This window comes from Aquarana catesbeiana, linkage group LG03 (assembly GCF_042186555.1).
Source record: "Aquarana catesbeiana isolate 2022-GZ linkage group LG03, ASM4218655v1, whole genome shotgun sequence".
In the NCBI taxonomy this organism is placed as follows: Eukaryota; Metazoa; Chordata; class Amphibia; order Anura; family Ranidae; genus Aquarana; species Aquarana catesbeiana.
The window spans coordinates 61,592,139-61,610,048 of NC_133326.1; the positions used below are offsets into that span (position 1 = coordinate 61,592,139).

The 17,910-nt window shown below is 41.4% G+C and overlaps 1 protein-coding gene across 3 annotated transcripts in view; it reads right to left on the bottom strand.

Moving 5' to 3' along the window:
* FSD2 (fibronectin type III and SPRY domain containing 2) overlaps positions 1 to 13,550 on the bottom strand; it is a 73,710-nt gene extending 60,160 nt beyond the window's left edge. Inside the window, exons 1-2 of one of the 3 annotated variants that reach the window (XR_012242763.1) lie at positions 13,383 to 13,535; positions 1,558 to 2,444 (exon numbers count right to left, since the gene is read on the bottom strand). Coding sequence is in view for 2 of the 3 variants with exons in the window: in XM_073618603.1 (XP_073474704.1) it covers positions 1,558 to 2,415 (858 nt within the window). In the remaining variant the exon portion in view is untranslated. Of the gene's footprint in view, positions 1 to 1,557; positions 2,445 to 13,382 lie in introns of all 3 variants that reach the window. The other 2 variants (XM_073618603.1, XM_073618602.1) reach the window with 2 other exon arrangements.
* Positions 13,551 to 17,910: the final 4,360 nt, after the last annotated feature.

Sequence of the window (17,910 nt, forward strand, 5' to 3'; positions counted from 1 at the left end):
AAATGTAGTACATGCAATAATATGCACATTATAATATAACTGGTGCAGGGCTCGATGCACTTTGCAGGATGACTCAATGTTTTAGTCTATTACAAGGAAGGCTGATAAAGATGGGTGAGAAGGGGTTAACTTAGTGCTAAGGGTTAGGATAAAGAGTAACTTTTGTTAAGAAAAAAACATTCCCCTCTGGGTGATCTATGTATAGTGCAGAGATTTAATAAACAGTTTTCTACCTTTTGTTATTCTGAAGAGATAGCTGTTTGTTTCTGTAAGTGTGCAGATTGATTGTGAATGGAAGTGATTTAATAATTATCAATCAGCTGCTGCACCTGCAGGGTTCTAATAACGAAAGAGGCAGGGCATGCATCCCTTTAGATGTATTTTTTCACTTTGGGAGTATTTCACCAAAAATGTCACTTTTCTTGCAGGGAATGACAAAAATCGGACTTGTATCTTAGTGCAGACTTCTGGGAAAATCAGTAAGCCAATCACACAAGCAGGGAATGACATTTCTGGGGGGCGTTCTGTACACCATCTGTGCACAGAACGGCTCCAGGTAACCATATTGCATTGCATTTTACAGAAAATGACAGCACTGCAAATTGAAAGGGAATGGATATTTTTAATAACATTCAGTTACAATAGGACTTGTGTTTCAATTGTATATGCTATATTATTTGTATTTATTTTTTTTTGCTTTTTTTTCCCACGAAAGTGGAGTGGCCCTTTAAGGTGTGGCATAGGGTCAGCATTTAGGATTTAGGGTTTAAATATTAGGTTAATGTTAATGTAAGAGTAAATAAAAAAAAAAATCAGTAAATCTCTCCTAAACATGTACTGTACATACAAAATAGAAAAAGCCCCGTTGATCCCACCAGAAATTCAGTGAGCACAGTATTTCAGCTATACTGGAATCCAAATCAGTGTTTTCAATCTTGCCAAGTTCTCTACTGTGGATTATAACCCCCTCCACCCATGTGATGGAGATAAAGGGAAGCAGAGACTTTCTGTAGTCCAAATGATATGCAAGCAGCTTAGGGTGACAACGCTGCTCCTCAAGATACAAAATAGTGAGTGAACCCTAGGACAGGAAGTGTGTTACTGACAGGCTCACCAGGTATAAATAAAGGGGGAAAAGCAAAAAAAAATAAGACTAATGCAGCCACAACATCTAAGGACTGGTAAGCTGCAATTTATATGATGTTTGTTCTTCAGTTTAGATATGTTTTAAAGTGGTTGTAAAGACATGAGGTTTTTGCAGAGGATGCATTAAGGTAAATAAACATCCTTGGTCAGCTCCCCCCCCCCCCCCAAAAAAAAAACCCTAAATATTTTTATTATATCAGGATTTATATGTCTGATCTAATTTCTATGTGTAATCTTACTTCCCATGGATAAACAGCTCATGCTGCCTACTGTATTTAGATATTTCTAACTTGTCTCGAAATACTCGGGGAAAGGTGTGAAATATATAATACTTCTGTTACCTATACTAGACTAACTCTATCTTCATTCTAAAAAATGGCATAGTAGGGAGTTTAGTCTTTCTTACTGTACCTTGATGTCTTCTACAGCAGATGTTATTTCTTTGACGCTGTGGTCTTTGTGTATACCAAAAAGCTTGTCAAAAGCTCTAATAGGGACTTTACATTCAAGACAGAATATGTCCGGAGGTTCCTCGGTTTTCTTACTAGCATCAATGGAAGAACTTTGGGTGTCATCAGAACTTGAACCTTGAACATTGTTTTCTTGGTTAGTGTTTGTAGGCTCAGTAGGTTCTTCTTCAATTTTTGGAGTTTGGGTTTGCAGCTGTGGAGTTTCGTCTATCTGGTGATCATTATGGGGGGGATGTTTGACTTCAAGGCCTTCTTCTTTATCTTTAGGATGCACACCTTCACCATTAGGCTCAAGTCTGTTAGTTTTGAAATGTTCACTCTTTGATAAATCTGGCAGTCTAGAGGGTTTGTCTTCATTAGGATGGATTTCACTTAGTTTACTTTGTTTGGGTAATGGTAGGGGTTCTTCTCTACTTTCAACATTGTGTTTTGTCGGGGTATATTTGGATAATGGAACATATATCAATGGATCTACTGCTGAGTCTTTGTCATCCTCGGACAATCCATACAGCTTTGCCAGTTCCTCCACTTCACTTTCTGTCTGGATCTGTTCAGGAGCAGAAGTCAGTTCATGCACTTTTTCTTGTTGCTCTTCTTGCTCCTCTTTTCCTTTTTCTGGAAAGACTCCTACTCTGCTCTGTGAGTCATAGAGATCCGTGGGATAGAAACTTAAGCCGCCCTCTTCCTCAGGCTCAGTTTCTTCTTCTATAGGTTCAAGCTGATCTTCTGCTTTAGGCAAACAAGTATAGATGTCATCTAGTCCAGTAGCTTCAAATTCCTCTATTGTGTCATTCTCCATCACGCTATGTATAATTATTTAATTCCAGCCTGTTGATTATTTTAAAGGAAAAAAAAATCAAGAAAAACAGAGTAATTAGGGTTAATAATAAACAACTGTGCTAGTTAATTAATATTTGCAGTAATAAGAATTAGTAGAGAGTTGTATTTGGTGTTTTTTGTTTGCAGGTTGCACACATTCAAACACTGATTTATTTAGTGTGACAGAATACATTATCAGCATGAATATATAATAATGTTTAATAATATATTTTTAAGAAGCATCACTGTCTATATTTATAGCTCCAGCACCCCCAGGGACCATTAAAGTCTATGTGAGTAAATCAAGCTTTCCCAAGAGTTTCCCTGGCTGCAAGTTATATGGAGATGGCCACGTAATAATTTACTATGCTGCATGTCACAATATTGAATAGTGATGAGGACTGTCAACTCAGATCACAAAAACTTGAACAGAGCAAATTTAAAAATCAAGTTTGACCTGTTCTGATTGGTTATTTTGGTGTTACTTGGCTTTATTTGCTGTTATTTTGATTCATTTAATCAACCATAAGAATCCTAAATCAACTGGGCATTATAGTACAGCTTGCAGTAAAGGAATAGTCCATAGTGTATTCACTATAATGATAACCACATAAGGCAGAAATGCTTGATCATTAATACTGATCAAATTTTTATATGACATGTAAGCAACAAATTCATATGCACTATATTACCAAACCAGGGACGCCTGCCTTTACACGCACATGAACTTTAATGGCATCCCAGTCTTAGTCCGTAGGGTTCAATATTGAGTTGGCTCACCCTTTGCAGATATAACAGCTTTAACTCTTCTGGGAAGGCTGTCCACAAGGTTTAGGAGTGTGTTTATGGGAATGTTTGATCATTCTTCCAGAAGTGCATTTGTGAGAAGGCCTGGCTCACAGTCTCCACTCAAATTCATCCCAAAGGTGTTCTATCGGGTTGAGGTCAGGACTGCCAAGTTCCTCCACCCCAAACTCGCTCATCCATGTCTTTATGGACCTTGCTTTGTGCACTGATCCAAATCATTTGGTGAAGGGGGGATTATGGTGTGGGGTTGTTTTTCAAGGGTTGGGCTTGGCACCTTAGTTCCAGTGAAGGCATCAGAATACCAAGACATTTTGGACAATTTCATGCTCCCAACTTTGTGGGAACAGTTTGGGGATGGCCCCTTCCTGTTCCAACATGACTACACACCAGTGCACAAAGCAAGGTCCATAAAGATATGGATGAGCGAGTTTGGGGTGGAGGAACTTGACTGGCCTGCACGGAGTCCTTACCTCAACCCGATAGAACACCTTTGGGATCAATTAGAGCGGAGACTGCGAGCCAGGCCTTCTCATCCAACACCAGTGCCTGACCTCACAAATGCGCTTCTGAAATAGTGGTCAAACATTTCCATAGACACACTCCTAAACCTTGTGGACAACCTTACCAGAAGAGTTGAAGCTGTTATGGCTGCAAAGGGTGGGCCAACCCAATATTGAACTGTACGGACTAAGACTGGGATGCCATTAAATTTCATGTGTGTGTGTAAAGGCAGACGTCTCAAAATTTTTGGTAATATAGTGTATCTTGTCAAATAGCCATTGTTAGCATCAGATGCACACATAAAAACCAAGTGGAGAATGGGCAACGTATCTCTAGATCTCTTCTGGTCATCACCCTAGTCATGCTTATTGCATCAAAAGATTGGACATAGCCAGGAAACATCTGCATACATTGGTCTACTCTGACAACAAATGTATAACATTTTCAACCAATCAACTAATAACTTTGATCTACTCTTTCAGTAAAAGATGTGTTTTTTATAGTATGCAGAGGTTTTGTAAATTTGTTGAAAAATCTCTATGAAACATGGGAGTCCTTCCCTCTTCTCAATGAAAAATGGAAAAAAAAGCCTGTGTGCCACTTTAGTCTATCAGGTGAGTCACATGGTTATTAAAAAATAGACAGTAAGAATGCTCTGTTTTCCATTGTAGACATATGTAGTACAGTAGGTAACATGGTGGCTATGTAGCTAGCACTCTTGCTTTGCAGCTCTGGGCTCCTGGATTCTATTCCTACCAAAGATATTCCTTTCATACAATTTGCATATCATATCTGTGTGGGGTGTCTGTAGACACTGTACTTCACTTTGCTACCGGCTCACAAAAACATACTAACTAGTGGCTTAAGTAACTTCTGAACAAGTTGAACCTAAATTTAGGGAAGATATGCAGAGGGCGCAGCTGCTCCTGGGTCCACAAAGTAAGGATGCCACCATGGCTATTTCCCATTTTTTATTAGATGTTTGCTCACATGCCATCACATATCTACATACTCTAGCTTGGGCCTAGTGCAGTGGTTCTCAACTCTCTTCCTCTAGACACACTAACAGGCCAGGTTTGCAAGATAACTGAAATACATCACAGGTGATAACATTTGCTACTCGGTGATTGCAGTATTCTAGTCTGCATCTCCCCAAGGTAATACTTAAAACCTGGCCTGTTAGTGGGTCCTGAGGACAGGAGTTGACAACCACTGACCTAGAGATTGTGGCTAACATTGTTGGTTACCCGGTTTTTAAGTCACAAGTCTCCCTCCAACTCAGCTGCATATTACCTGATATCAGCATCACTACACCTTTCAGTCAATGGCTGGAGTAATGAGTCTACGCTAAAGGGAAGAAAAGAGCCATTAAGAGGTGCAGGTTGGGCTTTCCTCTCCTCTAGCTCTCCAGGTAGATGAAAACGTCACACTACTGCTGAGGTCTGGAGGCAAATGGAAATTAAAGGAGGAGACAACGTGTGCTCCTGTTATTCTTAATGTTTTTGTCATTGCCCTCACATTGTAACATTTGCTCCTTAGTTGTTCATGTATTATAATCAATGCCCTTTTGTTGCATGCATATTGTAATGATTTTCCATTTGTAGCCCACATATTGTAACAATGGCCCATTTTTTGCCTCATTTATTATTACAATTTCCTTTGCCCACAAAGGGGACCCTATCACTATAAATCTAATCTCCTGTTAGTCTGTAATTATCAAACCACACAGCAATTAACCCCTTCCATTGGGGCAATTTGCCACAGCTATCCCTATATTTGGGTTGTGGTCACACACCGCCCAATTAGCCAATTAGCCTAACCTTTCAGAATCACAGGCTATCTTAGGTTTAATAGTTTTCAGGTTAGCATTAAATAAATAAATAAATAAATAAAATACAGGAAATACGCAATTAACAAAATAATATACATTTTTCAAAAGAGTATAGCACTCCACTGTAAAAATTCTTAAATTGTCTCTGTATGAAATGATTTTAAAAACACTGCAGTGTTAAAGCGGTTGTATAGTCAAATTTTTTACTTTTACAGACAGGTAAGCCTATAATAAGGCTTACCTGTAGGTAAAAAAAATCTCCTAAACCTGTACGGTTTAGTAGATATTCCCCTTGCAATGAGCCGCTGACTGCAGCGGCGCATGCGCACAGGGGATTCCCGGCTGAAAGCCCGGCAGATGCCGGACCTTGCCGGAAAGAAGTCTCCCACATGCATGCACGGGAATGACGACATCGTGGCTCCAGCCACTCAGAGCGCTGGAGCCGCGATACCCAGAAGACACGCCGAGGCAACATGTCAGCTACCTCGGCATGGACCAGGTGACATACCGATGCCTCGTTCTAAGGTATTTCATAATGAGCTAGTATGCAGTGCTACTAGCTCATTATGCCTCTTACCTTACAGGTGTATAAAAAAAAAAAAAGTGTCAGCGGGTTTACTACCGCTTTAATCTGTCTGTTTTTAGTGGGTTGATACTCACACACATACACACATATATATATTATACTTGTCAAACGATTTTTATTTCTGCTCATCTGGTTCTGAGATTTATGCCCTGTACACATGACCGGTTTTGCCGACAGATTTCCGCTCAAGCTGTCTTGCATACATACGGTCACACCAAATTCCGACCGTCAAGAACGCGGTGACATACAACACATACAATGGCACTAAAAAAGGAAGTTCAATAGCCAGTGTGCCACCCTTTGGGCTCCTTCCGATTGGTCATTGCCTGATAACAATGTAAACAAACTGTCATAAATGGCTTTCCATTCATGAACAGCTTGCGTACAGTTGTGATCTGTGATTGGCCCACAGCAACATACATACAACACATACAATGGCACTAAAAAGGGAAGTTCAATAGCCTTTGGGTTCCTTCTGCTAATCTCGTCGGAACAGCATACAGACAAACAGTTTTTCCGACAAACCGTAATTTGTTCCGTCGGAAAAATTTAGAACATGTTCTCTATCTAAGTCCGTCTGAGTTTTCGACGAAAAAGTCTGATGGGGCATATACAGAATATACGATGAAAAGCTCTCATCTGACTTTTTCTGATGGAAATTCCGACCGTGTGTATGCGGCATTACACTGCTCTGCCACATACCACAACCAAGTCCAGCAGGGCAGGACACCTCATTTATTACTACTGCACTTGAGGAACAATTACAGATCTTGCCTCTGTCCCAGCCTGTGACTGGACAGTAAAAGGAGAAGCAGAAGACTGATAAGCTAACCTCTCTACCACTCTCCAACCAGCATGTCCCTTGCACAACACAACAACTGATTGTTACTTCTTGAAGTCTGAGCTGAAGATTTGGGATCAGCAAGAGGCTGATACCAAATCAAATTCAGATACTTACACTGCTTGCATTTGAAAATATTATTATTACTATATATTTTTAACTTTGTAGAGCGCCAACAGTTTGCGCAGCACTTTACAAAATTAAGGCAGACAGCCCAGTTACAGTACGATTCAATACGAGAGGAATTAAAGAACCCTGCTCATTTGAGTTTACAACCAAAAAGGGATCTAAAAATACGCAGTACAAAACAGAACAAAAAATCTCTCCTTTATGCTGCCCATAGAGTATTTGAATATGGGGACTACAATGGGAAATTAGTGGCTTTGCTGGTCAAGCAACAGTGTGCTAATACTCATAAATCCATGTTCCCCATGGAGAGATTCCCACTCTATGAGAGCAAATTAATAATACGTTTACTGAATACTACCAAGCTTTATATTCCTCTAGGGTTACTTACAGTGAGGCTGAACTCTGTATGTATCTAGACAAGAATACCTTTCCCTTTCTAGAGACTTCTACATAAAAACAGTTTGATCGAGATTTCATGCTCGAGGAACTTCTGGCTCCTAGGCTTACAGCCATGTTTGACCAATTTGCTTTCCAGGGATCCCCCCGAGTCTATGTCTGAGGGTATTTTTGTCCTGGTGCCTAAGCCAGGTAAAGCCAGGTACACACGGGCAGAATGTAGGGAGACATTTGCTGGTAAAAAAAAATAAAGGCCGAAATTCTGCCCATGTGTATGTCAGTCTGTTTGATAGTAGCCAGCCATCAGGCCGGCTTCTGTTGGATGTGCATGCTGAAAAACCAGCATCCGACTAACTCCCGATCAGAGTGTTCTGGCGTCCCCCTGTCAGAACACAACAGCTCAGCGTGGGAGATCCCTGTACTATCCTCGCATGGTTAGTACAGCGATTCCGACCGGAGCAGACAGTTTTTTTTTGTGCAACCTGCGGGGTATCACGAAAGAAAACTGTAGTGTGTACCAGGCTTTAGGATCTGGAGGACTGCACATTGTACAGACAATTATCTTTACTGATTGTTGATACTAAGATCCTAACAAAAATTTTAGCCAACCACCTTTGTTTTAGAATTGTTCCAAATTGTCTCAGTTCTGGACACACATTTATGATCTTGTCAATGTCCGCCTGCAACTGAACCTTCTATTATTCCTGAGTTGTTGGGAATACGTGATGATGATCATAGACCTCATCATACTAAATGGCTAATTTCTTATCTTCTGTAAAGGCCTCTTATGCTAAGAAAGAAATTATTTGTAAGTGGAACTCACCTTTACCACCTACAGTGACCTAATGGGAGTCATCGATTAAAGCTGTTTTGCCTTTGTATAAGTTGACGTACATGAATAGAAATTGTCCTAAGAAATATCATAAGGTTTGGCAGACTTGGACAGTTCAGTAATGCTCAATTGTGGACAACCTCTGAGTCTGTTGCAGCCTCCACTTTTTCCCTGGTTCTCTCCCCTTCCAGCTCTTTCCTTTCCTCGACTTCCCACCCTTCTCTCCTCTAGCCATTGTTTTTCTTTCCCACATCTATTCATTTTATTATTTTTCTTTTATTTATATGGAAGACATCATTAGACTGACCAACTCAGATTGTGTAACTGCTTTCTGTAAGGCATAATGTTTGCCAATACATTCTGACCGTACCAGTTTTGTTCTTTGATTGTTATTGTTACTTCTACCATGTGTAACAATAAATAAATCATTGCCTATAAAAATAAGGGATCTAAATATGAGATCTGAAATCTTTAAATGTTTACTTTTGGGTTTAATACCACTTTAACTACTTCTGGACTGCCCACAGTATTTTAACTGCGGGCGGGTGGACAGCATGGGCAGGCTGAATGGCCTACATGTACGTCATCCAGCCTGTTCTGGGTTAGGGGTGTGCAGTGTGCCGCTCTTGTGACACAGCAAATTTCAATTACCGGTTACCGGGTATCATGTGATCCCTATGATTGGTCATTGCCTGATAACAATGTAAACAAACTGTCATAAATGGCTTTCCATTCATGAACAGCTTGCATACAGTTGTGATCTGTGATTGGCCCACAGCAATCACAGTCACCAGTCAGTACCCCTGATCACCACCATAGGCTGTCAGAACATCAGGATTGATCAAATATACATGCTAAAGTTTGTAGATGCTATAATTTTTACACAAACCAATTAACCACTTCAGCCCCGGACTATTTCGCTGCCCAAAGACCAGAGCGTTTTTTGCGATTCGGCACTGTGTCGCTTTAACTGACAATTGCGTGGTCGTGCGACGTGGCTGCCAAACAAAATTTACGTCCTTTTTTTCCCCCACACATAGAGCTTTCTTTTGGTGGTATTTGATCATCTCTGAGGTTTTTATTTTTTGCTCTATAAACAAAAAAAAGAGCTACAATTTTGAAAAAAAAGGGACCATTCACATTTATACAGCGATCAGTGCGATTAAAAATGCACTGATTACTGTGTAAATGTGACTGGCAGTGAAGGGGTTAACCACTAGGGGGCGCTGCAGGGGTTAAGTGTGTCCTAGGGACTGATTCTAACTGTGGGGGGGATGGGCTACGTGTGACATGACACTGATCACCTCTCCCGATCACAGTGAGCTGTGATCAGTGTCAGTGTCATTAGGCTGAACAGGGAAATGCTTGTTTACATCAGCATTTCCCCGTTCTTCCTCTCTGTGAGACGATCGTGGGTAACCCTGCGGACATCGAGTCTGCGGGACCCGTGATCACACTCACGGAGCTCGCGGGAGCACGTGCGACCACACGGCGGCAAATTTAAAGGGACTTACCTGTACGCCCATTTGCCTGTCCGTGCCATTCTGCCGACGTTAATGTTCGTGCAGCGGTCGGCAAGCGGTTAATATACACTTATTGGGATTTTTTTTTTTTTTCACCAAAGACATGTAGCAGAATACATTTTAGCCTAAATGTATGAACAAATTAGATTTTATTGGATATATTTTATAACTTAAAGTAGAAAATATAGGGGGGGGGGGTGTTCAAAATGATCAATCTTTTTTTTATATAGCAAAAATAAAAAACCCATTGGTAATCAAATACCACCAAAAGAAAGCTCTATTTGTGTGAAGAAAATTACTGTACATAAATGTAATTTGCGTACAGTGTTTCATGCTGCCAGTGTGAAAGAGTCCTTCGTGAGCAAAACTGGGCCAAAATGTACAAATGCAAGGCTCGGGCAGGTGTTTTCATACAAGGATTTAGAGCATGAGCCTGCAGACGATACAGCTGCGCAAAATTGTTCTGTGTCAGGACAGCTTTATTCACGGAGAATAGGCCTAACCGGTATATTCCTAACTTAGTGATATAATGTGAGGAGGTTTGGAGGCACACAGTGTTTTTCCATTTTTACTTTTTCCACAAAACAATGTAGTGGCGTGTGGCGAATAAAAGGCAGATATAAGAACAGATGGTTAGCAACAACTAAATTCTGTGCTTTGAGTGACCCAAACCTATTAAAGGGACCTATCACCATGACATCAAAACCAATATACCCCCAAAAGAGATAAAACCCAAAATACCATACTTCTGAAACAAAAGCTAAATTTTGTAATTTTTTAAAGGAAAGCCTTAAATCTCACTCAAAACAACCACAAACTAAAATTAAAAGAGAAGTATGGAAAAGGCTTTTTTGGGCATACTTCTCTTCAAAAGTACACTTAGTTTTGCACTCATGTGACCCAAATTCAGCCAACAGCAAGCTAATGCCCACTGTCAGCTTATGTCACAGAGCCGGTCCAGACTCTGCAGGAATCCTGACTTTAAGATTGGGATTCACACAGATGCCTAACCAGCAGCTAGCTCAGCCTTTCAGTGCGCTGTTGAGAGCCTGAGCCAGCCGATCCTGCCCCCTCCACAGTGAGTGCTGCAGGGGCAGACCAGAGAGCCATGACTGACAGTCACCATGCTCTGCTCAGTGAGGACTGAAAACTGAGCAATCAGCGGCCATGTGATCGATCGATTCTCGGTCTTAGAGCTGGCGGGGGGCAGTCACATAGGTGAGTATGATTGTTTTTTTTTATATACCCTTCTCTTTTAAAAACAAAAAGCCCCCCATAATTAAAATTGTTACTAAATCCACAAAAACCCACGTAAAATCAGTGTGTATATGCAGTAAAATATGCTTGTTATACTCACTTTGGAACAGTGGTGGTCGCTCATTAGAGACGCAGGGGTGCCGTCCACCTAATCGATGCGCCCGGACCCTAATTTACATGCAGGGTGCCGGGCGCTTGGACTCCAATGGGGTTTTTTTATTGCAGCACGTGATTAGAGCCGGAGGCCATAATTGGCTTCAAAAAAGGGTGGGCTTGGGGCGCAGAGGACTGCACCCTGAGCCCACCCTGTTGTGTGACATTAGCGAATTAATATTCGCCAATGTCTTCCGTTTCTCCTCCCGGCCAATCAGGAAGTGGGTCCTAAGACCCCATTGGCTGAAAGTCCGAAGACCCAAATGGCCGGGAGGAGAAGCAATGGCCGGGACACGGAGGAGGTGGAGGGGGGGAAGCAACTGCGCTGACATGCATGGGGTAAGTGCATTGCTAACGGGGGGCCTGGTGGGCCAGAGGGTGAGCAAGCAAGCCGGCGATGGGGTGGGTGTTGCTGGGTTGGTGCATATGGTGTGCGGTGGCAGGCTCGAGTGACGGGGGAGGGTTAGTGTGGAGTGGCGGACGGGAGCGATGGGGGGGGGGGGGTGTCTGTGGTCAGGTCTGTCTGGCCCCCCGACCGATGGAGTACCAGCCGCCACTGCTGTGGAACCTAAAGGGCTAATCCTGCGCATTGTATAAAAAGGCTATTTGATCCTGTCTTCTCTGATCCTCTCCTTCGTCCACACTCCTCAATCCATCTCCTGATAGTACAGAGCCTTGGTGACACTTTGCACATGCTCAGTTTGATGTGTATTGCTAGAGAGTTTTTTTTTTTTGGGAGGGTGCATGTGATCGGCACAGGGCCAATCAGCTCCGTCCAGACAGAGGGTCGGGAGTCATGTAGCCTCATAGGACAGTCAGAGGAGAATGAAAACTCCTCCTATAAGCTTTAACCAGTGCACAGCCATACACTGAAGGAAGTCGCAAGACTGTTATATACTGCTGATAAAAAAAGGTATTTAGCAGTTCATATTTACTAAAATAATCGCATTTCCATGTTCTGTGTACTGTGGGAGATCGGATATAGTGAATTTCCGGGTTCCTGGGTTTAGTAACACTTTAAAACAAGAAAGAAAGGAGGCGGTAAAGTAGGTGGTTGCTTAAACTGCTAGCAATTAAACGTATAAACTCGCTGACACTGATAGTTGTTCTAATAGGAATGTTTGGGTTAAATAAAGAAATATAAACACAAAGGAGGGGGGTGGGGGGTTCAGCAATCAAGACACCACCACTGCGATTCACCATTGTAAATGTATATTAATGTACAACCTGACACTAATCTCTTTCTGTGCAGTCTGTCAGCTCTCCCTATCCTCTCCAGCTTCTATAAATTTACAATAAGGCAGCTATGAACCCCCCTTTTTATAGTGAGAGGGCTGGCTTTTCCAAAAGCCCTCTTACTGGTTATATATGCCTGCTGGCCACACAATTAAAAGGCCATGCAAAGCATTATGGGTTTAAAAAAAGTTTGCTGGGGCCACGAATTTTAAACCTTGCAGATTTGAAATCACACCTCATACCTATCCATACCTCCCATTTTTTTGAGATGGGAATGAGGGACACCTATCAGCAAAAGTATGCAGGCATAGGACACACCCCTTGCCACGCCCCCTTAATTGTACAAAAAAACAAGATTGGTTAAACCCACAAGTGCTTTTTTTTTACCACTACTATTTCTTTATATTGACTTTTGGACTTTACAAATGCAGCAATTTAGAAATCAGATGAAAGTTTTAGCACTGGGAAACACTTTTTGATAGATAAAAAGTGCATTTTATATACATCTATATAGATCAGACCAAAATGAGGGACAAATGAGGAGGAATGAGGGACAGAGGGACATTGCCCCAAATCGGGGACAGTCCCTCGAAATCAGGGACAGTTGGGAGCTATGCGTATCTATTGGCACATGAATGCAGTCACATGATAAGTGCACTGACTCAAGTCTACGTAAACCATTAAGAACTTGAACGTTGGAGTTGCTGACTTTTCTGGAGGCTGTAAACACTGAAAAAGGCACATCTTATTATGAATATACATAGTCATAAGAGAACACATTGGGAGAGAGGGAAGCATTACAAGCAGTGCCAAGCTCCTAAATGATCAGTGGAGATAAAACATGCACAGATTTACCCGATAGATTGGCTCCCTTTCCCCTTGTAAGACGCTCACCGGAGACTAGGCTTTGCTCCTCGCTGAGAATGATGAAAGCCCCATGGTAATTTTAGACAGTGTGCTCAGAAATACTGATGTCCCAGCAGTGGAGACACTGATAAATATAGATCTCCTGCAGCTGTCCCCTTCTCCTCTCATATCACAAGTGTGCCTGAGAATATGTCACAGCGTTTAGTAATGCAATCAGACCAATACAGATACTTTCTTGAATATTCACTGTAAATGTTCATACCTAGTCTTGAAATGTTCTTGATAATGGAAATTCTGGAGATTCTGTACCATAACTTCAACTATAATAAGGCAAAAAAAAAAACACTAGGCCATTAAGCTAAATCAAAACCTGGCAGCTTTGGAACAAACAGCAAAGTATCTTATCATGATTTCCGAATTCCATGCCGTAGACTTATTAATCTGCTCAGCAGATATAAGACAATATAAACAAAATAAAAAACTTTGGTGAATATAAGTACTATTTTTATATTAATACATCAATCATATCCAGGGCTTTTTTTCTCAGAGAATAGGTGCAGGAACTCCGACCTTCACCCTTTGTTTCTGCTCCTTACCTGCCTCTAAGCACCGTTCCTTGGTTCCACCTCCTACCAACCTCCCAGTAGGGCCCCTTTTAGAGAATATAGAACCCAGTATAATTTTTGCTACTAAGTCATTTGCATGGAATTTGTTAATGATAACAAGAAAGACAGTGAGCAACAATAGACCCATCCCAGCAACAGTAGACCCCCCCAGCAATGATAGACCTCACCCGAGCAAAAATAGATCCCCCACGCAACAATAGATGACCCCCCACAAAAACATACCGCCCCAGCAACAATAGATGTCCCAGCAGACTGCATCAATAGACCCTTTAGGAGCCAGCAACAGTAAAACTCTCCCTCAACAGTAGATCCCTCCCAGAAACATAAGACCCCCCCCCCCCACTAGCAACAATAGACCTCCACACAAAAATAGATCTCCCAGCAGCCCGCATCAATAGACCCTCCAGCATACCCCAGCAATCCTTGCCATTACATACATTCATTGCTGTAGGTACCGGAACCGTGTTCCCCCGCGTTCCTGCTGAAAAAACTCAAAGACAGGAGACATAGTCTTGAAGCTGAATTTTGAGCATAAACCTTCTTAAATATATTCCTCAACAGCCAAAAATAATATAAATCAACTTTGTGTGTACTGAATGCCTTTGCTTACTTAATTATTACCTTGTGAAAGTAGCAATGACATCATCACTGGCCCACCCTCTACAGGCCACCTGCAGAAAACTACAGGAGGGGGCGGAGACAAGACCAATCACACTGGACAAGGCGAGAGAGCAGCAGTGACCGGTCTTTATTACAGGAAGCTTCTGAACAAAGCACAAAGTTTCACACAGGATTACTGCACAGATCTGGAAGAAAAACACAAAGCACACCAAGATTCAAGGAAGAATACACAACTCTTGTATTTAGACAATCTTTGCTAGAGTACAGGAGACAATTAGAGTGCCAAAGGTCTTTTTTCTCCCCAGCAGTGAAATATATCTGCCTACTTTACAGTTGTGCATGTGCTGTAACCCAAATAAAACTTCAGTGCAAAGTAAAATGTTTTCATAGTTTCTATCAGATACCTGTTTAGATCTCTTAGTATAGCCTATAATTAATAAATAAAAGTTTCAGTCTCTGAAACTGGGATGGATGCTAATATCCAAATATATTACAGTCCTAAACCAAACGTCCACAAATATTGGTGTCTGTAAGCTTCATTTTTTAAACCCAAGTTCCCCTTTAAATGACAACTAAGCCCAACAACAAAAAATGTCCAGTCCTTAGATGTGATGGATGCATTTGTTTTCTTTTTTTTCCAAGCTAATATTTTCACCAAACAGAAAATACCTGTTGTTCTTGTCATAAATGCTGTGTTCTTGCCACCTGTGAGCTGCACCGTAGAGTAACTTCCTTCCTAGCTTTCTTCTGTAAATTACCAATGCCCTGCCCCCTATGTAATGGAGATTAAGACATACAGACATGTTTTGAATCAATTTCAATAGAGCAGCCATGGGTAACAATAATTGCTCCCTCCATAGGTACAGTGGAGGAGTGAGGTAGCCACCCAAGACAAGGAGTGTAGTTTTTGCAGGATTACCAAGTAAAAATAAAGCAAAAGAATCTTGAAAAAAAGGAAAGCAGGCACCACACCAAGGATTAGTTAGTTGGCAATATAATAAAGTTTTTGGTTCTGGGTTTAGATACACTTTAAATAATCTTTTCTGAAATGCTCAGTTTATTGAGTTTATGGCGTGTAGAACAGATGGTTGAAATCATTTGTTAAACAATTAACATTTATGAAAGGTCTAACTAAAAATTGAAGTATTGTAAGGAGAGACCACGATACGTGTCGCCAGCCTATGCTTTCAGGTCCATCTACAGTACCTGCTGGGGGTCTTACTGTCTGCCTCAGCATTTTAATTAAAAGTAATCTGTTGGGAGATAAATGTGTGGCTGCCATTGCTTGTACATGCCTGACCGTTACACCTATATGGCCTTTCAGATATCCCATTCCAAAATCATGAACATTAATATGAAGTTGACCCGCCAACTCCGTTATTGCTAAACATCCTCCACTCTTTTATGCCCTTTACACACGACCGGTTTTGCTGTCGGAATAAACTCTGAAGGTTTTTACGATGGAGTTCCGACGGAATTCCGCTCAAACTGTCTTGCATACACACGGTCACACCAAATTCCGACCGTCCAGAAAGCGGTGACGTACAACACGTACAACGGGACTAGAAAACGGAAGTTCAATAGCCAGTAGCTTCTGTCTCGTACTTGCTTCAGTGCATGTATGAATGAATGAATGAGTGACTTGTATAGCGCTACCTATGCGAACTGAATCGCCTCAGGGCGCTTTTTGCTGCCGGTGTCCATCTGCAGTATAGCGCAGTCCTTTGCCCCATGGGGTCCTGACACGCTTACAAACACATACACATACAACATACACATATTTGGCCAATTTTTCGACAGGATCTAATTAACCTACCAGCATGTCTTTGGAGTGTGGAAGGAAACCGGAGTACCCGGAGGAAACCCACGCAGGCACAGGGAGAACATGCAAACTCCAGGCAGATGGTGTCGTGATCGGGATTTGAACCAGCGACCCTATTGCTGCTAGGTGAAAGTGCTAACCACTACACCACTGTGCTGCCCACATGTGTCGTTTTTTTGGTGCGTCGGAACAGCATACAGACGAGCGTTTTTTCCGATAGTAATTTGTTCCGTCAGAAAAATATAGAACATTTTCTCTATCGAAATCCGTCTGAATTTTCGTCAGAAAAAGTCCGATGGGGCATACACACGGTCAGAATATACAATGAAAAGCTCCCATTAGACTCTTTCTGTCAGAAATTCCGCTCGTGTGTACGCGGCATTAGGGCTCGTGTACACAGGGCAGTTGAAAACCTTTTCTGAACGCTGGAAACTGGACAGCTGGAAACTAACAGTGAAAAACGTCTGTTTTACAGCTTTTACGTACAGAGGTTATGCGAGTTTAGCAGCAGTTATGAGCATTTGAGGTTAGAAGCTTTTTTGTTAAAGATAACCTCAGGAGATCCTCTCAAATGCCCACAATGCGTGAAAAACAAGTAAATGATCTACTATTTCAGCCATTCTGTGAGAGAAGATAGAGCAGTGTGCTTGTTGATAACTGCCTTATTTTTTCTGTTTTCACTATGGATCCCATAATGAGCACGTGTGAGGAAATGCTCCTGATTTTGCTGTTGCTGAGGCTCCAAAGAAGTAGAAAAGTGCGTGAGAGGACCAGAGTTCATCGCTACTGGACACGTCCATTAATGCTGGCAACAGAATGTGGTGAAATTTGTGTTTTTTCAACATTTGTGTATGTTCAAAAAGTATCAGAAGAGTTTTCTCTTATAAAAACGTTTAAAAACGCAAATGCGCGTAAACACAGTTTACCGCGGTTACAAGCATTTGGCGTTTAAAATGCCGGTAAACTACAGTCCTGAACGCAATTTTTCTGCTTTCAAAAAAATGCCTGTAACCTCAAAAAAATGTAGGGTTATACCGCGCTAGAGTTTCAAACGTTAATATATAGCTGCAACAAAAACTATCAAATATCTCTATAGTGCAAAAAATTGTATACAAATAAGTTGTGCTTATAACAGTGATCCAGTGTAGCAAATGAAAAAACACAAAGGGTGCACTATTAAAATTGCAATAAAACAAATTCAGTGAACAAGCAGTAAATAAAAATATGCATGTGAAAGTCTATATGAAAAACTCTTCATCAACATTAATAAAGATAAGAATTGAGTACATGACAGAAAAAATGATTAGCAGTGTGAAAGATGATAACTCCAATGTAGTAATAAAATCCAAAATCCTTCCACCTTCCCCAAAAAGAGGAAAAAAAGGGAGGAGACAAGAGAGGGGGAGGGAGATCTACAAATCAAGAAACAAACCCCACTCGGTGTGTG